Here is a 24,534-nt window from a genome sequence, read left to right as displayed (position 1 = left end):
GGAGCAGAGAGAAACACACACATTTGTTTTACTTTGTTAGAACTAGACAGCCCACAGTTAATAGGATTTCCATATGCTTTATGATTTTTGCTTAATGTGCAAACCGTGCATGTGCTTGAAGAGAACTACTAGAGTAAGGTTTGCATGAGGCAGTTTTCTTTTCCTCATACACCAATAATACCTGTCCTTATTTTTGTACAGACATATGGATGTTTACATTTAATTCGAGCAGAGTTTAAAATAGTGATGTCAGTATATGTCGAAATAATACCTGTGACTCTAATCTCGGACATAGTCCGAAAAACAAAAAAGTATATTTATAAGTGTGGGAAATCTAAAATGTAGGCTGAAGTGGGAAAATGTCTGTTACACTGTGGATGTGACAGGACTGTAGCAAAATTATGAATAAATATAAATACGTCTGACTTTGGCTCACAGGAAAATTTTAATTAATGTGATAAATAAAAGCATCCATTCAAGCAGATATACAACATATGAGTTGTTTAAAAAATAATAAAACATTTTCTGCAACATTTTGACTGTAACAGAAAAAATACATGGAAATTCCTTCTCTCATAACACTGGCTAACCAGATTATTTTGTTTTCCTGCCACACAGTCTTACCTGTGCCAGCTCCCAGCCTCACCCCTCCCAGGAAGACGTTGCTGGACACAGTTTCTTTGTCCCACACAGTCAGCTCCAGGCAGACGTTGTTGAGGTCTCCCGGCTGCAGGCCGCAGTAGGTGAAGGTGTGGTTCCACTGTGGGTTCACGGTGTGTCGCTCCACCACGGTCTTGTGCTTGGTTGACTTGTTGCTATCAGGGAGGAGGTATCTAAGAAAAAGGATAGAAGTTACTTAGCATATACTCAAGCTGTGTTTTTTAAGAAATCACAATTTAGTCCACTATCATTCATTTTCCATACTGCATCAATATACTGGTAGGGGAAAATGGTATAAATAAATAAATAAATAAAATTCGGTCACTGAAAAGAAATCAGAGGACGACAAAAAAAAAAGACATGAGATGCTCCAAGAGATGCAAGACTGACCCAAAGAGATGAAACAGCTTCAGAAGTAGTAAAAAAGTGACTACAGAGGCAGAAAAATTAGTCCTGTTGTCTCAAACTGTGTCCATGTAACTTCATGATTTGGATTTACAACTAGTGCCAGATTTTAAACTGAAGAATAACACACTGTAAATGCCAAAATAGATTACATTTTCTGAAATGAGACGTCAAATATCATTTAGATCATTTACATTTGTAAGTTATATGTGTGCTTCATAAAAGCTGTGCCTACTCTGACGTAAAACCTCATTACCTCATTCAAATTCATAAACCAGTGTCTCACCCTTTCACAAAAGGATCCGAGTAGCCTCCAGACTTGACAGCAGTGAGATTTTTGGCTCCTTTGACCAGCAGCTCAACCATGCCCCCTTCAGGCAGAGTTAAAGGGCTCGTCTTTTTGCCCTTCAGAAAACTCTTTTTCACTGCGTTGGTAGGAAAAGCAGACAAATGAATCCATGTGCAAGCGAAAGTTTATAATGTATATGTAACATTAGATACAAAATTAAATAAAATCAGTCATAACAGTAAGAAAGAGATATCAATGACCTGTGCACACTGACTTACACAAAAAAAATCAATAAATAAATTGCACCTTTTTGCAGAATCAATAAAGGCATTAAGTTCAATAATATCTATCCCTACTAGCTACAAAGTAGTGACTCATGCTTGTAAAGCATATGGCCCTTCATGTTTTATTTATTCAGGAATTTCAGGATACAAATTTAATTCATGCAAACCACAGCAATGAAAACCATGCAGCCACATGTCACACATGACCACGTCAGTTACCATAGTTACATGCTTTATTATTATAAATATAAGCCAGCAAAGAGCAAAAGTTTCACAAAGGAAGTGTTTCGTATCTCTTCTGAGATGTGGTCAGTGAAAGATGATGGAAGCCTCAATTTAAACCCACCTTTAAAATGAAGACCTATGTTAACCAGTTTTTATGTTACTTAGTGTGATGAAATCCACACAAGCATCATCTGTTGCAGACAGCATAGTGGATATTTTTGGTGTAAGAACACAAACGTAGTTTTTCCATTTCTGTTCAATATTTTGGACATTTGCATTTTTCGCATTTTAAATAACTACTGCATGCTCATGATGCAGTATTGTTTGGTTTGTAATTTTTGTCAGGTGTTAGGTGGTTGCTAGGCAATGCAATCTCAACACAAAATAGCTTGCATAATTAAAGTTTTGCATTTGAAATCAATTAGATGTTGTGAAATTAAAATGATACAATGCTTTTATAAGACATTACAGGAGCATAAATTACAAATGGGCCTCTTTATCCACGATATAGATGAGTACCTTCAGGAGCCTAAGATGTACCTGGTTGCAAGCAAACAGATGTTGTGTACTGTAGTGATAAAATCTGGTGGTCAGGTGGTCATCTTATCAGGATTTTCACAAGAAAAGAACACACTAATCCCCCCCAAAAAGTCTCAGCTATAGCAGCTATTGTGCACATTGGACTTCAGCCCCTAGTTTAGAGCTGTGATTTAGCCCACTGCATTCCTTCCTTCTCAGATTTACCAGACCTGATCCATACATGCATCTGGTTAAGACAAGTATTAGTTTTGGAGAGTGTGTGTGTGCGTGTGTGTGTGGGGGCGTGTGTCTGTACACGTCTGTATGATTAAAAAAGGGTCATATAGAAAAAAAAAAATCAAAGAATTTCCTTCAGCCCTGACCCCTGTGACAATCCTCTGCTTGCACCAACCTTAACAACACCACTTGCTCTACAAAACCATGCAGTGCTTTATAGATGTCTAGGAATATTTTTCACTAGTCACAAACAGGAGGTCAGTTTCTGTTTTCTAATCATTTGGGCAGCAGTCGAGCAGTCGCGCTGCAGTAATTGGGGATAAAAACCAGGGAACGTCTGAAAGTAGCGAAAAACAATGTTTTCAGGTCAGACGGGGATAAGAAGGATTTTATTTAGATCCAAGAGGGTTGGGCAAATATATATTTATCCTCATTAGCAAATCAACAACTCACTGGTAGGTCACTCATTATCACAAACTCATGTTGTGCAGTCAAACATTATTCAGACCCTCAGAACTTCAAAGTTTTAAATATAACAAACATGTTTTTGATTTTGTGGTTTAAAATGTCACTAATAAGGAGCAAAGAAGAAGAAGAAGAATAACTCTGTTGATCCCCGAGGGAAATTCAAATGTCTGACAGCTCATCTGCGGTTTGTATGAGAACTGAAACCCTGATGGCTGTGGGTGCGAATGATTTTCTATATCTTGCTGTTTTACAACAGAGAGAGCAGAGTCTTCCAGTACTGATGGTTTTTGGTTTCATAAAGGTGTTGTAAAGGAGGAGATCAAAGTTATTTAGGATGGCTTTTAACGTCTTTCGTGTGCATCTTTCCACCACCTCCCCCAGCATGTCCAGTCTGGCTCCGATTACAGTTTGTCCAGTCTCCTTGCATCCTTGTTTCTGATGCTGTGTTCTCAGCAGACTGCTGCATAGAACAGCACACTTGCCAACACAGACTGACAGAACATCTGCAGCAATGTACTCCAGATGTCAAGAAATCTTATTATATACAGTATATCATACTGTAAAGTTTAATGGTGATGACAGCCATGAACATACCTTGTACTTGGTCCGCAGTCGGTGTGACGTTCTTTCCTTCAGGGATGTACTTCAACACAACAGTTAGTTCTCCTTTATACTGGAGCATTGCGTCTATACTGCCCTCCACCTACACACACACACACACTAATAAACCAGATGCTCATATTTATACGAGGTAGCTGAAAAACACTATATGTGCTGATTCAGGCTGCCACCTTGGGCTGCAGTGTGTACCACTCCTCTATGTGGCAATCGAATTTCCAGGCGTCAAAGGCCAGCTCCACTTCTCCCAGGAAGCTGTTGCGTCCAAACCGGTCGTGGTGCCATATGGACACCTGCAGGGTTCGTGTCTCCAGCTGCGAGTGGCTGATCACATACTGAGAGAGAGGAAGTTCAAAAAAAAAAAAAAAATCCCACAAGAGAAGATCAACTGAATGTCGTTTTATGATGTAACGTATTAATTCATTGCTCTCTAGCTCTCATTGAGTTTTCCTCTCACACACCCGCAGAGTCTCGTTGAAAACAGGGTTAATGGTGTTGGCCTTGATGCTCGTCTTCCTCTTGCTCTGTCGGGACTTATCTGGCAACAGGTAAGTCTTCACATACCTGCCACAAGAACACACAGCAGGTTATAACGGAGTCCTCTTACGCCATTGTGTGTGTGTGTGCGTGCGTGCTCTCTTACGCATCTGTGCGCTGCCTCCTCTCATCTCCTACTGCCAGGTTGTGACATTCTTTCACAAGGACACTGAGAGCGCCGGTCTTGTAGCTGTAGCTGACATTGAGCAGGATCTCGCCGCTCACCTTTGCGTTGCCATAGTCACCGGTCTCGCTGTACATGCTCATCGTGCTGTTTATACTGCTCTACGAGGCCAAGGTGAGAGATAAAGGCGTAGATATGAGACGGCGACGATAAAGGAGGGGAGAAGGGAGACAGGGGAGCATGTGACGCAAGAGAAGTGATGAAATACAGTGGAAACAAAACACGATGAACAAAAGAGGAGGAAAATCTGCACAATGTTCAGACTGAGGCTCACGTCAATCATTGCTGTCACTGGAAGTTTGAGGGAACTGCAAAACGTGAAGCTTTCAGGGGGTATAAATGAGAAAAAGCATTTATATTCTGTCTGGAAATGTCAAGACATATGTAAGGATGCGTGACATGTAGCAGCGTGTAGACTTTGTAGAATTTGTCACTTGGCCAATCTTTTAGAAGTTTAACCGGCATTTGTTGCCATTTTTGGAAATTTCAGAGACTGAACATTAAAGATGTCGAGTCCACAGTCACATCAGACCTGTGAATGCAGCAAACTGTGTCAACTGAGAGTGTAGAGAGATGTGACTTTGCTTGAAGAACACTTGTTGCTGTTGGTCGTCAGCTTAAATAGTCAGATCCACAGGGTTATAACTGTCATAGAAATTAGGTCTGCTCCATCAAATAAAAGCCACATTAGCAAACATGTAATATAATAAAAGTGAACTTTTTTTTTTAAAGTTAAAAAGCGGTAAAATTCTGACTTGGGTGGCTGCTCCTCCTGAATTTTCACTGTTTGCCCATCAAATTAAACAGTAACATTTTTATGCCACATTCACCATCACAATTTTCCCCCTCACACTGAACTCTTGCCAAACCTATTTCTCTGAGGAAAAAAAATATTTGCAATCACAGCAGGTAATTATGTCTGGAACATGTCTTTAAAAGCATGACTGCTGTAGCTCCAGACAGGATAAAACTGGCATAATCCACTGATAATAATATTGCTATCCAGGGAGCAAAAGACTCCAGAAGCCAGAATTGAGCCACGTTGGCTCTCTCACCCCACCTCTACTGTAAAGTCTTACTCATTTATTTCCTGCAGGAAGTCAGCATGACAAATGGCTTTGTTAAATGCAAGGGGCACCAAATTAAAGCACCAACAGAAAAAAGGAAAAGTACGAGCAAAACCATGCAGTGAGCATGCAGTTACACTCAGAATATCATCTTATGGTATATTCATGAAAATTCTCTATATATTATTGAAACCTGCATGTAATATTTAGGTTCTGGTGCTTTGCTACGGCACCTTTACTGTGTGAATGTGCAATAAAAGCATGCACAACTACCAAAGGAGAGGCTTACAGTCTCAGCATCTGAGTCGGGGACATTGAGGTACCCCCACCTTCTTTCTGATCCAGGAGTGGAAGACTATTTATAAAAGAGGCAGAAACATATATGAAGAAAGATAGAAGAGGAAAGAGTGAGTACTGAGCTCTCTGATGTGTTAGAAATCACAGATTTACCAACTCGTCCAGCTGTGAAATCTGAAAATATGCAACGGATAGACAGCTGCTACGAGAAAGAAATGGGACATAACCCTTTAAACTATTAACCATCTTTTTAAAAATCGTTGCAGATTTAAATATTTAACTTTTCAATAACTGCTCATTAGCACTGCTCATATTAGTTTGGCTTCGTTTTAGTTGGATGTGCAGCAGACAAATCTGTAGAAGCTGTGTGATGCTATCATGTCAGCATGGACCATACTCTCTGAGGATGTTTCCAGCACCTTGTTGAATCAAAGCAGCTCTGAAGTCAAAAGACTAGCACAGTGTACCTAATAAAGTGGCAGATGAGTGAATATCAACCATTAGAGTGAAAATAATGACAATACAAAAAACCCCTGTATTTCAGTTCTAATGAGTGCAATAACAGTATTTTACTCTAATGTCCCTCAGCACTGATCAGCGGGTATCTGTGTCATACACATGTACGCACTTGGCTAGCTTTTTAGTTTGCTACAGTCATGAAAAAAACCACTACTATTTCCTTAAAAGTCTAATAAACGTATAGTTTAGTTGATATTTATGATATTTATACACATCGCCTTTACCCCCTACCTCACCAGAAAATAAAAAGGTTTCGTTAAAACCGAAAAAAAGGAAAAAAAACATGTCATAGATCATGGGAACCATTAAATGCCTCTAATAGTAGCTCATTGTGCCTTCATTATCCACAAAAGCCCTCTGTGCAGTGAATCACAGCAGTGGGCAGAGTATATTAGAGCTCGAGTCAGTGACAGCGAACTATCTGCATCACATCTCATCACCACCTTCTACTTCCATTCATACTGCCAACAGCAGCTCAGTGACTGCTACTGTAACAGAAAGATCGACTGTCAAACAGGCTGGCCATATCATCCATTTACCTACCCAGCTCTCAAACTAAACACGCTCACAAAGGAGACGAGCAGAGCGCAGTGAGTCATGAATAAGATTGTTATCTCGACATTTAAATAACTGCTTTTCTGCCAAAGTAGTTTAGAGCTGGCTGTGACTGATTCCCCTGAAGAAGTTAATATGCATATCTGAATCAAGTAAATGTATGAGCAATTAAGTAAAAAAAACACTATCGCTTTGATATTAAATGAAACTTAACTCTGTATTTGTATTCTGGGGCTTGACTACAGCAGATCTGCATGATCTGGAGAAAAGAGATGCTTCTTTGTCTCAGTCTGCCTGTTAGCAGCCAGTCGGTCCGGCCTCTGTCTGAAAAACGTAACATTAGCTCCAGGCCTCAGCCCTCTCTAAGAGCCCACTCTCTCTTCTTCAGTTCAAAGGCTTTTGGTTGAAAACAGGTGGACGAAAAACAGATTCAGACCAAAGTTATTTTAAACTAAAAACTAAAACTGGATGTGAAAAAACATTTCGGTTAACTGAAAAAACAAAACAAAACAAAAAGTTTAAATTGGGAAAATGAAAATATAATTTAAAGGTAATATTCTTTGTTTGTAGATTCGTTAGAGTGGCAAAAACTTTATTACAATTTACATGATGACGCTCTGATGCACGTGATTGTTGAGACTCTGGATGTCTATGAGACTGACCGTCAACTGCTTTTAAATAGTTGTTTTTATTGTAATACCTGAAGTGATTTTCCTAAATTGTACTCGTGACATTTTATTTCAAAAGACTAAAACCAATAAAAACTGAACTAAAACGAAACATCTTCAAACAATAAAAACGAAACTGAAAGAAAAACTAAAAGGTAAAGAGAAATTTGAAAACGAATTAAAGAAAACAAAATATAATAACTCCGTTTTATCAGACTACACAGTAGTAGTCTGATAAAACGGTTGCTGGGCTACATCAGGTAATTATGATGTCATATTCTTGCTGACAGATGACAGACGACGTATAGGCTGGTGTCATCCCACACCTGTGAGATAGGTGCTATGGATCAACTGCAGTGTAAATAGACAGAGTGAGATATGGCTGTCTTGTTTTCAATAAAGCTTGAAAAAAAGAAAAACAGCTGCAGCTCGTATCTAGAGGACAGCAGAGGCTGCGCGTCTTTTAGTTTCCCTTTCCGCTTTTGGTGATTATAGTGTATCTTGTTTGGGCTTGAAATGGACAACGTGACGGACATGACGAGTGAGAAAATGCAAAAAATCTGACACCTTAGTCTCTTTATTGGAACTTTGATAAACTACACATGATTAAACAATCAGTCATCATGCCTCAGAACTCACAGGGGAGCCATTTTTATGCTAATGTCGTGTTATGAGCGCCGTTCCACTTCCACAAAACGATCATCTCGAAATGCTTCTGCAGGACTGCAGATTGAGATCATTCCTCAGAGTTCATTAGAGGCCTCACATTACTTCCATTGTTAGTTTGAAATATAGATGGGTGCAGCTTCAAATCTTAGCTTTTCATATAAACACACATCTCCACTTTTCAGTATTTACATATGGATGACATATTTCCCGCAAAGCGCACATCATTAACCTACATAAACACACTTGCACGCCTCAAAGCAGTGACCCTTCCCTCCATACGACTACTTAGTTTACGGAAACAGGGTTAAGCTTTCCTATTACAGGAGGTGTTCGTGACACAGCTGAGTCTGTGTTTGCACAGTCAACACTAGAACGCACACATCTGAGTCACACATCTGGCGGTGAGCGCACGGTATGTGTGCATACGGAGCATAATCGTGTACCTGTTTGACCACATGGGAACTCCTATTACTATTTGATTTTGTGAGTGATCTAGCACGGGTGTTACCGTTGACACGGCGTTGCTGAGGCGTCTGCTCGTAATCTTGCTGTGGGCTGACATCAGGGCATCGATGTCCTCGTCGTCGTCAGAAAACTCCTGTGGATGACAGCGGATTCAGTCAGAAGGGAGATGACACGGGAGATGGCACGCGAGAAGCCGGCCAGAGCGTCTTTGTGCTCTGTGCAGTTTTCCATGCGGCAGCTGTGTGGGTGGATGCAGGCAGCTTCCATAAATTTAATCAGACAGGACCGGACAGAGAGCGGTAATTAAATTTTCACGAGCAAAACCACACTGTGGTTGTTTTTACAATGAACAGTGCATGAATGGATGAGTAGGTAAAGAAAAAAAAAACATTTGAGAGTTTTTCTGTTTGCTGCTCGCTGAAAAACAAACAAAGCAGCCCAACACTGACCATCACATCCTCCACCTGCTTTTGGCCTACATCTGTTTAGATGCCTGTCATGCTCTTTGAAGTGAGCTCTGAAGTGAAATTAACATTCAGTCCCACATCTGACGCATCGTGTCGAGTTCATCGGCCCACGGATCCCGAGCTTACTGTAGTGTGTAACCACATCATGTATAAATGCGCAACAGAGGGGAAAAAAAATCTAGGTGCGGCAATTTCCCACTCAGAGATTTATGAGTTTGTTTGAAAAATCAAATGTGTGATGAGTGTGAAGGAGGAGTGGGGGTGGGATGATGGCGCTTACCGTTTCGTTGAGGCCGGGGACTGAGCGGCTTTTGACAGAGAGGGCACTGTCACTGGGTTCAGAGCCGGGAGATAACAGGTCACACTCTGATCGACTGTGATCTGATGAAGGAAGAGAGGGAAGAAGGCAAGAGAAATAAGGAAAACCGTTCTGAAGGTGCAGTGCTGTAACGTAAACACTGAGAAATATAGGCAGACAGCAGCGGACTTCTGGTCAGATTTGGAAACTTATTAACTTCCTATTTGCTCAATCGTGCCGTCTGCAGCAGATAAATCTTCTTGTTATGATGTAGGATTTCTTTTCCAACTATTTGTTGCTTTAAATTCAATTCAGTTCAATTCAGTTTTATTTATCTAGCGCCAAATCACAACAGCAGTCATCTCAAGGCGCTTATAATAACACATACAGAGGAAAAACCCAACAATCATGTGATCCCCTATGAGCAAGCACTTTAAAGACAGTGGGAAGGAAAAACTCCCTTTTAACAGGAAGAAACCTCCAGCAGAACCAGGCTCAGGGAGGGGCGGGGCCATCTGCTGCGACTGGTTGGAGTGAAATTAATTCATGTTCCTAAAATAGGTCTAAAAAACACAGTTTATTGAAAAATAATTTTCAGAAAGATGCAAGAGACAGAGGTCCATTTAGGATCCTTGTCTTGTTGTAGAAGGCTGCTTATTTCAGTTTCACTTCTTAGCTGCATGCTATTTGCTTTCAGAGTTAAGTGACATTTGTGGAAATCCAATCTTCCTGATCCATCAGCTAAAGCAAGGCGCTTTTACTTCTCCCCTTTTCTCTCTGAACATTTGAAACCTTGGATTGCGGCCAAACAGCTCCATCTGAACTCCATGCCACTTGCTCCCAAAGAACTTATCCCATAAAATCGTCTTGCAGATTTGTTAGACCTCAGAAGGTTGATTCCGTTCATCGTGCGCAGCGTTTTCAGCAGGAGAAACGTTTTACCACTCGTCCAGATGAGCACCGTCAACTTTCTGGGATTCTCTTAGTCATTTCCATCTGACTTTTCTAATTAGATTGCAGGTAAAGCTTCCTTCCAATATCTCTGCTGTGTAGACCCTGTTTGTGCTTCAGCACTTTACCATAATCCCCGCGTCAGCTAAACCTTCCTGCAGGTACTCTGCAGTCATATGAGGGGGTTATGCAGAGCCTCTCTAATTAGAAAGTGCGCATTCCCTCCGCTCACTCAATGTTTTCTTCTTTTCTCCAGATCTTGTTTTGACTTCCAAAAATATCTCCTGAAATGTTTCTAAATTAAATTCTGGAGAGTAGAAACTGAAAGCTGAGGGGTCTTTTTTCATATCTCACATCAAGTTTTTATATTTTCAGTCAGTTTCCTGGAGGAGCCCGTCGGCTGTTGAGTGCCAGCACAAAAAAAACTTTAAGAGCTCATTTCTGCGTCCTTCCTCTCTCTTTTTATGCTGGAAAAACTGCCAGGCCTGGGAACTGAGAGTGAAGCCTTTTCCAAACTACACCCTTTTGCCTTTCTCACTGTTTAGAGCTGTGGCCTTAAATGAGCCTCAGGCAGCTTAAAAAAGTCTCAGAAAGAAAAAATAAGCTGTGAATAGTTCTTATATAATCAGGCACAGAAAAATACTAAGACCAAAACAACTATTTTTTTACTGCTTTGGTCTGACAACTGGCTTTGAGTAGAGATTCAGCTTTGTTTGAACTAAAACCCTCATCAGAACCATTTTAAAAAACCTTGATAAAGTTACAGAGCCAGCAGATAGGAGCATAGGCAAGTGCTCTGAAAGAGATGAAGAGGTTCGGCACTTTGGAGTGTAGAAGTTAATAGTCTAATTCGTGCAGATGTGACATTTTCTCCAAAAGGAAGGAATAATTTTATCTTTTGTGAGCTACAGTCTGAGTTGAAGTGGAGACGAGTGCTTTTGCATCAACCCTCAAAGGTGATGTTCTTGAAAGTGTGACTTGTTTCGATAGCTTGTGAATTATCAAAATGCTTGTGTGAGAGCTATGAAGCTGTGAGACGGTGGCAGGATTCACATCACCTCGTTGTGCAGGGACAAAAATTAAAATACCTGATGAAACTGAGGGCCTGGATACAGAAATGCTCGGGCCAGAAGGTTTCTTCTCAGGTGCGCCCTCAGGGTCGTCACTCTCTGCTCCTTCAGGCTGCATTAAAAAACAAACAAACAAACAAACAAACAAACAAAACCACGCAAACCTTTAAAATACGCTTTCCACCCCAAATGTAAAAACTTTCCAACTTTCCCCAGTGCGCTGCTGTTTGTGTGCATCGATTGCTGACCCTGACCCTCCGATTAGCATCAAGATGGGACGATCTGTCCAGAGACCGGGGACGTAGGTTTTTGGATGCCATGGACTCCATACCCTCTGCACCACCCCTGAAAAAACACAGAGGTCAGCTGAATAACAGCATCTAATCCAGAGTTTAACACTGAAGGCAGTTCCAGAAATGGCAACGGCTTCAGCTTTGCTTCTTAAGCGCTTTGGATGCTGAAAATATTTCAGATTAACTTTGTTTTACTTATTGCTTGTATTCTTAAGCAAAAACAGAAAATAAAGATGTAATGGAGTAGAACCAACTTTTAGCCAACTTGGAGGTGCTGGTCTGTTAGCTTGGACAAAACTAGTTATTTCATCAAGTGATAAAATAACTGCGACTCCATGAAATGCTGAAAGTAAATCTCTATCGTCTATTGTTTATCATTTGCTCTGCTTTCTGTCTGTATGCCTCTCAGTGCTGCCTTCACATACATACACACATACATATATACATATACATACATATGATCTTTTCTAATGCTTTCACACTGAGGTGCACACTCAACACATTGAACATTTACTCTCTGATGATTTTATCCTGTCTATGTGCTGCATGTCCTGCATGCATTAAACATTCATGTTGTTTAATTCATTAAGGTCAGTATGTGTTTGTATGAAGCTAAACAGCTGTTAAAGCTCTGTGTTATCTGCTTACCCTTTTCTCCTGGCACCATTGAGTACAGTTAATCTGTTGGATACTGCAGGCTCAGGTTTCTCCTGCTTTGAAGGGGCGGCCTTTTTTACTTCTGGGCCTTCGGGAACAAACGCATCAGCCAGTGAGTATTGAAATCAGCACATTTGCTTCTCTGTTGCACCGTTAACATGTCTTTTCAACTGTAATCATTCTGGTTTGAAGAACACAAGCAGTCGGACTCACTCAGCGGGGTGCTCAGGATCGTCTGTTTGACAACCTCACTGCTCAACTGCCCCCGCTCAAAGCGCTTAGACCTCTCCTCCAGGAACCACTCTCCGCTCGACACCTTAAGCTCCCTGTCGTACAAAGACATTAAAGGGGAATCAACACCTCAAGACAGTACATGTAGTAAAAGTAAAATCAGAGGAAACAAGAAGGAATGAAAGTGCTCTATTCTCCCATGTCGCACATTATTTCTAAGTCTCTGAATTCTCAATTTAATCATCAATAGCGACTCAAAGAACTCCGGGTAAATGAAGCAGGCAAAAATGAGAAAAACATTTGAATTTTAGCTTTGGTAATACTTTGCACATAGAAAAATATATTTCTCTGAAAGTGTTGCTGTTGCAATATTACATCTCTGCAATACTGGCCAGCGATTGCATCTCAGTCTCATTAACTAACACTAAACACGAGTTGTAAATCATAGCTCGACACTTTTATGTCACGCTTTTTGCATTTTCAATCACCATTGAGAACAGATCCAGCACAAAGCATAAAAACTATTGAATACAGTGGTGGGCATTTACTTCTCTCTCTCCCTTTTACCCTCCTAACTTCTGAAATTAATCCGGCACCCGTAGGCAAAATCCATTTTTCCTTCCTCCTGGTTCGGATTGTGATCTTCTGCATGTAAACCTTTTCGCTACACGTGTGGGCGTGAGCTGAGAAAAGTTTTACTTCTTGCAGACATGATCTTCTGGCCTCAGCATAATTATTCAGACTAAGCAGTGGAAAACCTGCGTCTTTATTTCTCAGAAACATTTTTTTAAATGTGAATGTTTAGTTAGCTCGGAGCCACCACGCACAGGTAGTTGGAAGCTTGGAGCTTAAAGCTAAAGCAGATTAAAGCAGGTTTTAATGTCAGGATACAATCAAAAGTGGCATTAAAAAGCCTTTGGACAATTACGCCCACCAGGAGCACCCAAAGGTTCAAAGAAACGAGGTTTGAAGATATCCTAACACACTCGGTCACACTATTTATCTGACACCGAAGCTAATTCAGTTCAGCGTTAAAAATAACACCTTTATTCATGAGGGTTATAATGTTGAGTTATTGCTGAAACTGTTTTAGAGCATAGCCTATTTAAAAGCACAGTTATTAAGCTGCTGTGACACTAATGAACTGCACAGGGAGGTGTTTCTGTTATTTAGCCCTCCATCAGCAGGCGGGGAGAATTACTGGAAACCTTCGAGTGCTCATTAGACTACATTTGTTTCGAATACTAGTGCATCGAGACGCTTTGTCACACAGAAACTGGGGATATTTGCATTAAATGCACCTTTCAAATGTTGTACGTACGGTACCAGTTTAAAAATCCCTGATTCAAAATATCACTACACAGGAGCCAAGGCTGGTGACGGCTCACGGTTGCTGGCTTTTTTCACTGTCCAGGTGTGCGACAGTCAGGGACAGTGGCTTGTCAGAGCAGAGATGGGAAGATTTATGGTTCCAAACAGAGCTCACAGCACCTGATCAATCACACTACAGTAAAACAACCAGCTGAAAAACGAGGCTTTACAGCTAAAAACAAACAAATAAACAAAAACCCTGCAAATTTTAGAGGCCAGAAAAACTCTAAATGTGGCAATAGTGCAGGGTAAGTTCAAGAGAAACTAAGGACAATCCTGATTAGAAAGAAAAGGTAAGTGTCAGAGAAAGATGTTGCATAATGTTGTATCTGTTTAGTCCTCACATGTTAGCTCATTTAACTTTTGAACATGATAGATCTACACAGACCAGCAGTGCTTTTTTCTCTTTTAAGCCCTGTAGATCACAGCAGTGAAACCCCAGGGCACCCTCACAGATGAATGGAGGCAGATGTGGTGCAATTAATCATCTTTAGTACAAAGAAAAGCTTGAACGCTGCTCTGGTCCCCCTTCAGATGTCACACTTACGTGAGCTTGTCACAGAAGGTACATCTCCACTCGCGTGTTCTGGGGTTCACAATACGGCAGCTGCTGCAGATTCGAGACTGGCACTCCTCACAGAGATCGCCCCGGTCGAAGATCAGGCCCAGAGTCTTGAGGCAGCGAGTGCACTGTCGGGCTCCCAAATCATGTGGCCGGATGAAACCCTTTTGTTTGACCTCCAGCAGCTCATTCTTCAGCCTCCTGCGGGACAGAAACACAAGAATGTCACAGGACACTAAGAAAAGTAAACGTGATGACGGTGAGTTTAAATGGTGACGTGGAAGTCCTCACCGAATCCTCTTCTCCTCTCTTTTCCTCAGCTTCTCGTCTTTCTGCAGCACCTTCAGGATCATTTCTCGTTCATGTTCCAGCAGAAAGGAGAGGTTCAGATCCTTCCCAGATTGCTCCATTGATCCCACGGTCACCAGTTATCCAGTTATGTCAGCCAGGGGAATACGTTGCATGGAGGGCGTCAGCAAGAACTACATCATCCTGCGGTGTTCATCTTGTTCTTTTAGTGCTGGAAAGGTATGAATTCAAAGCTCCCAGGGTCTCTCCAGAACTTCTTCTTTTATTTGATTTTATTTTGGGGGGAGGGAAAGCTGGAACTCCCTGGAGACCTAGACAAGGTCAAGCAGACACAAAGAAAAGTCACTAACATACATCTGGCAATAATAACTTTATAAATCATCACGGCTTCGAGGTAAAAAATCCTGTTTGATCCTGGTTAATATACCTGTCTTCAGGCCAGTTTGAAAAGCATTAATTAAAATAAGACAATGATTTTCTGTATTACAAGTGGAAGCACAAGTAATTGGTAGACATTTGACGGCTCCACAGCAGCTTAACAACCTCCCAATTAGGAGCTGAGCCTGACATTCAGAGCGCTGCTGCTGAGCTTACATTAGCAAAGCTCTATCTTTCCGTGAAATTCCCGACAAGACTTGTACTAATTATCTGCACACCTGCAAACCAAACCACCTAGCTTCATGGCAACGGCTTTTATATAACCTGACACAGCCACAGAGATGGCAGTATTGCTCAGTCTGCTAAGAAATGCAGATATCTATAACGCAGATGGGAACAATCATACACACAGGATTATATACACTATAGTACATACAGGTGTTATAAGTGTTATTTTGTGAAATAAGCTTTCAAATCTTTGTTGTACTGTAAAGTCATTTCTCAGGATATCATTTAATCTAATCTTACAGAAACAAAAATAGACTGTGAGTAGTTTTCTGATAAGGTTGATTGGTTTGAGTCAACAGTGCCTTTGATAAATTTGTCTACTGAACACAAAGGAGCTCACATGGTGATGTTTCTGAGGTGCTGCTGCAGCCTTGCATGTCCACGAGAGCACCATGTATGATGTGATTATTCTTGGTGGAAATCTGAGTGCACAGAGGTGCTGAGATCAGGTGCTCCAACCTGTACTTGTGCTATTCTTGCAGCAGCACCCACCCTGCGGCTGTTTCACCAGAACAATAGCTGCCCTCCCTGCTGACAGAGCAGTGCAGGTCTCTCTGGATCAGGAGCATATCCAGACACTTTGTCAGCCACCATTTAGTCCCGATATGTGTCCTGCGCAACATACCTGGGACACGTTCATCAATTATCAATGCACTCACTCAGGACTGGAGAGAGATTTCTCAACAACAGATCTGGACCCTTGTGCAGTCCATGTGCAGATGGGTGACTTTCTTGTCCATACATAAATTGTAATGTTGGTACTGTTAAATATTTTAAACATAAACTTCCACATTTATGTTTTTTACTGACATGTTTCAACAGTTATTGAATATATTGCTTTAATTAGCACAACTTTATTTTAACCTCTAGCACCGTCACGAGGCAGCTTGCTTTTGTACCGGCAGTAATAAGCACTTTTTTGTATCACAGGTGAATCAAGACATAAGGGCTTCCATGAAAAGGTCGCAGCAGTCAGTGTGGGTCATCAGCCACAAAACCACCATTTGTTAAGGCATTAAGAAAAAAGAAGAAGAAACAAAACCATCCTAAAGGCTGGAAGCTAACTACCCAGTGATGGAGCACTGGGATTATCGTCTTCGTGAAATGTAAACCAAATTACTCTTCAAATGACACTAATTAAATGCAGCAGCACAGACAATATCAGCACCGAACATAAGGGAACATCACCAGAGGACACAACCAGCCACAGCACTAAAAACAGAGTCAGAATTGCTAAACTATAATCAGTTTTACAAAAGACTGAAATACCCAATACTGAAAGCCAAACATTAACCAAAACAATCTGTCTGCAAACCAACTCTGCAGTGTTATAAACTTGCTAAAAGGCAGGACCGATCATTTGCAGTGAACTGTATTTAAAATCAATACAGTTCACTGCATTCTTCTGCAGCAGCTAACGGTTATTCATCTCCGCAGCTCTTAAACCTACAATAAAAGTTCTAGCAGAGCCACTATATTAATAAATAAAAACACCTAAGGCACTCAAAAAGTACAACAACAACTTTAAAAATATAAATAAAAGAAGGTTGATGCTACAAAGCTACAGGAATATGAAACAATTTCAGTCTGTGTGATCAACCTGCCCTCTCCTCTCCTGCTGCCCGTGATTACCCTCTCACATGATTGGCCCTCTGTGCTACAATCCCATCAGTAAATATTACCATGGTAACATCCTACCAAAACCAGACCAAATCAAAAAGCTGAAATGACCAAACATCATCTCTTTCATGGTTTGCATTTGCACACGCTGATACTATTATTTCGTTTAAAACATTTGTGTTTGTTGGTGCAGCCTCAAAGAGCAGCAGGTTGGAGTTTAGCAGTGTCTTGCTCCAACACTTTTATATAATTTAGCTCTTTTATCTAGTCTCCCTCGTATGTTGTTTTGATCTGTGCTTTGAAGTTTTTGAATTTTTAATCAGAAAAACAACCGGGGAAAAAAAAGCTGAAGACTTACAGACAGACAGGAAGATGATGAGGAGGAGCTAGGAAACAAACCACTAACCCTACAACTAATAGCTGCACCATCTGAGCTAAAGCAGTCCTGATTATGATAAGAGGTCCACAAGGAAAAGTGTAAATGAGTGAAAATGCCAATCCTTCCTGTGCTAAGGAAACCCTGAGTGGCTTTGATTTCTTCTGATGTGTCTGAAAGTATCTGAACACACAGAGAATATTCTCCGTCTCGCTGCAGTGCCTGATCAAATAAACTGCTAAGAATATTGTGCACAATAAAAGCAACCACAAAGATGACATACTAATGTATATGGGGTGGAATGAGGACAAAATTCTGCCTGTGCTTGCGTGAATTAAGTCGGGAAACCAAATTTGACGGCTTGGAGAGATCCGCCCAGGCCCACACCAGTCTCCTTCAGTCCTTACTCATTACTGTCTCTTTCATCCTCGTCCTTTCTTCTCTTCCCTCTTCCTTTCACTTTACATGAATTAGCACTAATGAACCGGCAGACTTCATCACAGCTTCATTTGCAGCCAAAGGCACATCTTGACATCAGCAATTATGGCATTTTAAGCTGAACTCCAGCTGCATTGTAACCTGTGAAGAGATACTGCTTCACCTTTTAGACGTCAGCTGGGGATTTGATAAAGAGAATAATAAAAGATACCTTAGAATTTAAATGATTCAAGCAGTTGAATTCAGATTTGCCTTTTATCAGCTATTAACTTAATGTGTGATTTCACTTGGAACAAGAAAAACTGCTCATATATGGGCTGGCAAATATTTTAGGATGATATGAACCTGTCAGTGATACTGATAACAATATCAGTGCAGACATTAGAGCAGCAGTTTTATAGTGAATATGATGAAGAAAAATATGTTTAGGACAGCTTGACACATAGTGTCTATGCTACAACTCTGCTGTTTGGAGCAAATGCAGCTAAGCAGCTAGTGATGAAAAGTCAAAGTTGGCTCAGATATATCAAGAATGTATGGAAGCTTGTTTCTGTCACTGGGAAAATAAATAATTAAATAAAAATGGTAAATAGTAAAAAGCTTTACTATCCATAAGTCAAAATTTCAACTTACTAATGTAAAAATCGCAGTAAATAATTAGATATTGGGAGAATACTTTAAAATTCTGACGTATTTTGAGTTACTGATTTTACAATTTTGAGATAAACCCCCACTTTTTCGTTTTTCAGTGGTGGAAACAAGCTTCCATATGAGATCTTTTACTTGCCAAAAATGGGTATCTGTCCCAGAAATCCTGGATTGGGTTGAGCCTCTGCAGCCATACTTCTAGCTTGTGCTTAAAGCCAAGGAAGAACAAGCATTAGCATGCTTATTGTTTAATTTGGGGATGTTAGCATGCTAATGTAGTACATCTGAAGATGGCAGGAATAACATAGGTCTTTCATTGTATCTGGTCCTAAAGCAGAGACGTGACCTTGTGATACGGCTCAATGAGACGAGAAAGGACGAATAACAGCTGCCGAGATATTCATCCTCAAGTTGAAGCTGAAGAAAACGCCTGAGAATCAAGAAGCGTTGTGAGTGAGATTCAGTGGGCTTCTTCTTAAAGCTCAGAACAACATCCAGACTAAATTCTCTTTTAAAACCTTCTGATCTGCAAAAGGTTATTCATGCTTTTTTACATCTAGAAATGTCTGATGTGAATGCACTGTATATTGGAGTCAGTCAGTCATTTCCTACATATACAATTAGTCCAATAACTGATTACCAAAAAGGACAATACAGCAGCCTTGCACTGGTTCCCTGGGTATGACAGAATCCAGTGTAAACTGGTACAGTTTGAATTTAAAGCCTTTAAATGTTTTTCACGTGCATGTGGTAGATAACCTCTAGCCATAAACTCCCTCAAGATCGTCGCTTCCCAATCACTCGACCATCCTGAGGTCTAAGCTTTTTAAGAACTTTTTTAAATGTACTTTTATTTTTAACTTTACACACTTTGATTTAAAATCTGCTGTATAATTACATGTTTCTACTTCCTTATCTATTCAATACATGTTGGATTATTTACTTATTATTATTTACATTTATATTTAAAATAATAAAAAAATATTCTTATACATGTACTAGTTTTATTTTGTATCATATTTGCTATATTCAGCATTTCAGCTTCAACAACTCACAAGAATTCATGATACACTTGGCATTACAGGGTTGACAAAATATATGTTAGCTTGTAGCTTCTGGTGGCATGAAAGTGGAAAATCTGGAAACTAGCAGAAGACGTTTTATCTCTGCATCAGCTAATTCACACTTCATGTGATCCTCTAACTGACTGATCTAATGAAAATTACAAGGATTTCTACTTCTGCATGGATAGAAGCAAGAACAGAAAATAAGATGCAGTTACAAGGGGATTATTACGGGCCATTAAAAAATGAAAAAAGAAAAAAAAAACTCATAAAGGTCATAATCATCATTGTTGCCAAGGGATCTTGCTTGTTTTTAATCAACACAATAATTTTGCAAATACTGAAAATTTCTGTTATGATTGTGGTAGTGTTTGGGTTTAGTTTTGTGCATCAGATAAAAAAAATACGGAGCAGAACAACACAGCCTATGTCACATGACCCTTCTGACGTACAGTCCACTCACGAACAATAGTTGGTCAACAAGATAAATAAAGCAAAACTAATATTTATCTAAGCTCCTGTCATGTTATAGTCACAGGCACTGCACTGTGTGTCCGCTTGTGTGTGCTACTGTAGGGCTGGTATCCTGATGCAGCCCTCCCTGAGTACACACAACACACATTCCCGCTACCGCTCTGCCCTGAGTAAACACGAGTGAGGAGGCAGTGAAACTCTGGGATCCGAGTGGAAGAAACACACTGGCTGCTCAGCTCTGCGCTAATAAACGTTGCTTCGAGGAAAGTACGGTGACTCACTGTTTCGATCACTCGCTGCACAGCGGTGGTTTTCATATTTTGCACTGTTCACAATCCAAGCATGTAATGGATTGTTTGTCACCGACTCTGTGCTCTATCAAGGACATCTGGCCACAAAGCCACACTGCGGTCTTTCTTGTGTTTTGCAACTCTGTGGCATTTCACCAGCTGTCAGTCTGGTCTTTTCTGCAGGTGGTCGAGCTTACAAATAGCAGAATCAATCTGCCAATTAAAGGTCGCAGGTGGGCTCCACTTGGCAGAAGAGCAAAATAGATATGAGTGAGAAATGAACATGCAACAAACATGAACTGAGCATTCAGCGGCCGGATGGAATAATTCAAAGTCCAAGGCCACAGGACGCTGGTAGAAAAGCGTCGGTATTTTAATTTCAGCTCTTTTCTCTCAGAAAGGAAACCTTCCAAGGGGAAAAACAGGATGAGTCAGACACAGTATGTCTGTCAGCCTCTGAACGATGGGCTTGTTGATATTGTTGATGTGTTATATTTTCCTTACTGTCACAGATTCCCCTCTAAAGACCAAAACCAACACTGAGTGATCCTCGGTACCCGTGCTACGCTTTTATCCAGAGTCCTTTAATACATTCATATGTAACAGAGCCTAAAGACAATTAAAAACACATCAATGAGCTGCATTGCTGCACTGTTTCTTCACTGTGAGGAGTACAGGCACTGTAGCTCAACTTGATTCAGCGTCACATCCTGCTGCTGTGTGGCTTTTAAATAAATGATTCTAAATGCCTCTGAACTTTCTTTTCCTCCCCCCCCACACTGAGATCCAGTCATCTTGGGTCCGGAGAGAAGACGGGGATGAAATATGAAATATCAGTCACCATCTCCCTCGTGTCTTTCATGTTTTGTTTGTAATGGTTGCTGTACCCTCTGCTCACATTGTTTTGCTGCTCTGATTAAAATAAACATCTGTTCTCCCCAGTTGTTTAGCACTTTAAGATTTGCAGAAAAAATAAATAAAAACTGAACTAAATTCAAGTAGTCTCGAGCTCCAATATGCTGCTGAATGAAACTCTATACACACACCGTGACTGGTTTAACTGGAAGACTTCATGACTATTATTTTGTTATTTGAGCATTACTGCATGTTGCAAACAACACAATATTTCACCGGGTACACCCACATCAGTGCTTACTCATAAAGCAGTTAGTGAGGGAGGCATTCAACTCTGCACACTCAGGAAATGATGGGAAAAAATACATATGCGATTATTTAATACTGACTGCTAATGTGGTTGAAATCGTTATTGCAGTTTATAAACAACAGAATAAATCTATACGCAAAATTATCAAATTATAATCAAACTGATGTGGCAGAAATAAGCCAAACATTAGTCATATCCAATAATCTTGCAGTCAGGTTAGAGATGCTCATTATTTTCTACATTTAATTACAGTAATGATCTTCTTTAACAAACACTTTTTACTTCACTCATAAAAAAACAAAACAAAACGGAAACACCTGAGAAAAAAAAGCCAGTCTGGAAAGGGTTACAAGCCATTTCTAAGGCTTTGGGACTAAACTGAACCACAATGACAGCCATTTTCCACAAATGGAGAAAATTTGGAAAAGTGGTAATGCTTCACAGGAGCTGCCGGCCTAAAGAAATTACTTTAAGAGCACATGGACGACTCATCCAGGAAGTCAAAAAAACAAACCCAGAAAAACATTAAAAAACCACTTACATGTTTCAGTTAAGGTCAGAGTTCATGATTCAACAATAAGAAAGAGACTGGGCAAAAATGGCCCAGTCTCCCATGAGTTCAAGAAGAAAACCGCCGTTGGTTTGCTGGCTAATCTAATTAGCCAATAACATGAAGGCAGCTCAATGAATTTGGGCCTGTAGGCATGATCAAGACAACCTGCTGAAGTTAAAACTGAGCATCAGAATGAAGAAAAAGAACCTTTGACCATGATGTGGTTGTTAGTGCCAGACAGGCTGGTCTGAGCACCACATGTTGAAACTTGAAACAGATGGGCTACAATAACAGAAGACCACACCAGGCGCTGCTCCTGTCACCTAAGAACAGGAATCTGAGGCCGCAACTCACACAGGCTCACTAGCATTGGAAAACTGGTCTGATAACTCTTGATTCCTGCTGTGACATTCAAATGGTAGGATCAGAATTTGATCTGCCAGTCATAAAAGGAAATAGGAAGCCACAGTTGGGGGATGCTAGGACTATATGGAACAGATAGGAAAGAGAGGAAAACTCTGTTACCTTTGTCCCTGAATGTAATAAAGGCTCATAACTGTCACAACTTAGAAGTAGGTTTGCAGGAGACCCTCCTCATCCTTAGCTGTAAGAGTAAGACAACAAGAAGCCAACAGCTCAGTGGAGATTCCCCAAGGGATACCCGAGTGGGGATCTTAGTTTGCTGTGACTTGGGGGTGGGAGGAGATGACTTTATGACCAGCAGGAAGTCACATATACAGACACACACTGTTAAAACACACACACCCACACACACATTCACACACACACAACACACAGAGGTACGCGCACACGCAGGCACTCACTTGCTCGCACATACATACACAAACACAGTGTTTTAGGTTTACAACACACCGTGTGGGTTTTACGATGGGGGGTGTGGGGGGTCGCTTGTATAAAACTCGTTGTACCAGACAAAGAAGTTGAGATCTGCAGAGGAATTCTCTCCACTTCTGGAAGGTGCATGAGTGACTGAAGATAAAGGTTTTGTGAAATAACTACTAAGTTCCGGTGTCGTCTCTGGAGAACTGAGGAATAAAAAGAACTGGGGTGAAACTGAAAACGCAACAATAGCCATGTCTCAAACCTCAAATCACCTCAAACTGGTTTCTTGAGCATGACGATGAAATCCAAAATCCCTGAGGAATGTTTCGTGCAACCTGTTGCATCTGTGCTATGACGAACTCTGCAGTTCTGAAAGCAAAAAAGGGGATTCAACCTGGTATTAGAAAGGTGTACCTAATATAATGTCAGGTGGGTGTACATAAAAGCAATCACTGCCACAAATTGAGCCAAATGCTAGCTTTCCAATTTTCTTTACATGGTCATGTGCTACAGACAGTTAACCTTACAACTAGGGTTCAGTGCATCCCAAAGACCAGGAGCAGCCCTCTGTAATATTTTATGTGTGCCCCCCCACCCTGGAGTCTGACAAGGAAAGAAGGCACTGATGTACAGTTCATTCATCTCTGTTACTTGTGAAATAATGATGCAGCAGCTCAGAATGACTCCAAGGGAGCATTTTGCTTCAGCTTAACTGTTATGTTCCATCCATCATAGCCGATTAAACTCCCCAACATTAACAAACACAGCTGGCGTTGTCACTAAGGATTTAAAAAAAACAATAAACCAGTGGATTTTCTTTAAAACAGCAAACAAATAAAATACGGAAATAACAAAATAAAACACTGCCGTCCTTTCATCAGACAGCACATAGAGTCTGACTTCTATGGAGAGAAGGTGTGAAACGAAAACAGTAGCGCAGCAGAGTCCTTAATGTCAGCACCACAGAAATAGCATTAGCTACTGTTCACTGCAGTATATTTTTAATTATAGCTCTCAATGCCAGATATGCGTTAGATGATATAAGGTTTTGCTGCAATTCGATAAATCATATTGGATTATAAACCTTGAAAGCCTTGCACAAAGCATTTCTGTGAGAGAGTTCTAGCGGGATGAGTGAGGTTGTGAGAACATTATATAGTGTGTTTATGTAGAAAATGTGGGTCACGCTGACTTCTTCAAACTGAAAATTCACCGGCTTCGACTCCAGCGTTAGACATGTTATTGCAGCAAGAAGCAGCTTAGATCTTTGACTCGAGAGATCAGTTTTTCCTTAAAGAGTTATCCCTTCACCTTTAATCAGCAGATTCTTCATCTCCTGGGAGGCACAGGTTTTTCTAGATAACGTCCCCAGGCACAGCAATATATATCGCCCAAAGAAGTGTTTACAAGAACTGAGAGTCTGTATCACCTAATAAAGTTTAAAGATTTCCAGCTCTATGTATCAGACAGCTTCATTTATAACAGTCAGTCAGTCGGGGAAGTTCTCCCCAGGATAAAAACT

The 24,534-nt window shown here is 40.6% G+C and overlaps 1 protein-coding gene across 4 annotated transcripts in view; it reads right to left on the bottom strand.

Annotated features, from left to right (window-relative positions):
• sytl5 (synaptotagmin-like 5) overlaps positions 1-24,534 on the bottom strand; it is a 44,778-nt gene that overhangs the window by 3,192 nt on the left and 17,052 nt on the right. Inside the window, exons 1-16 of one of the 4 annotated variants that reach the window (XM_080904086.1) lie at positions 22,695-22,819; positions 14,858-15,186; positions 14,552-14,767; positions 12,616-12,728; positions 12,394-12,490; positions 11,701-11,797; positions 11,471-11,564; positions 9,414-9,514; positions 8,710-8,799; positions 5,783-5,848; positions 4,349-4,527; positions 4,167-4,269; positions 3,879-4,040; positions 3,682-3,790; positions 1,352-1,490; positions 625-833 (exon numbers count right to left, since the gene is read on the bottom strand). In XM_080904086.1, coding sequence (XP_080760212.1) covers positions 625-833; positions 1,352-1,490; positions 3,682-3,790; positions 3,879-4,040; positions 4,167-4,269; positions 4,349-4,527; positions 5,783-5,848; positions 8,710-8,799; positions 9,414-9,514; positions 11,471-11,564; positions 11,701-11,797; positions 12,394-12,490; positions 12,616-12,728; positions 14,552-14,767; positions 14,858-14,976 — 1,894 coding nt within the window. In that variant the 5' untranslated portion in view covers positions 14,977-15,186; positions 22,695-22,819. Of the gene's footprint in view, positions 1-624; positions 834-1,351; positions 1,491-3,681; positions 3,791-3,878; positions 4,041-4,166; positions 4,270-4,348; positions 4,528-5,782; positions 5,849-8,709; positions 8,800-9,413; positions 9,515-11,470; positions 11,565-11,700; positions 11,798-12,393; positions 12,491-12,615; positions 12,729-14,551; positions 14,768-14,857; positions 15,187-22,694; positions 22,820-24,534 lie in introns of those variants that run through there. The other 3 variants (XM_080904085.1, XM_080904087.1, XM_080904088.1) reach the window with 3 other exon arrangements.

Source organism: Rhamphochromis sp. 'chilingali', assembly GCF_963969265.1.
Source record: "Rhamphochromis sp. 'chilingali' genome assembly, chromosome: 14".
In the NCBI taxonomy this organism is placed as follows: Eukaryota; Metazoa; Chordata; class Actinopteri; order Cichliformes; family Cichlidae; genus Rhamphochromis; species Rhamphochromis sp. 'chilingali'.
This window is presented reverse-complemented; position numbering and strand designations above follow the sequence as displayed.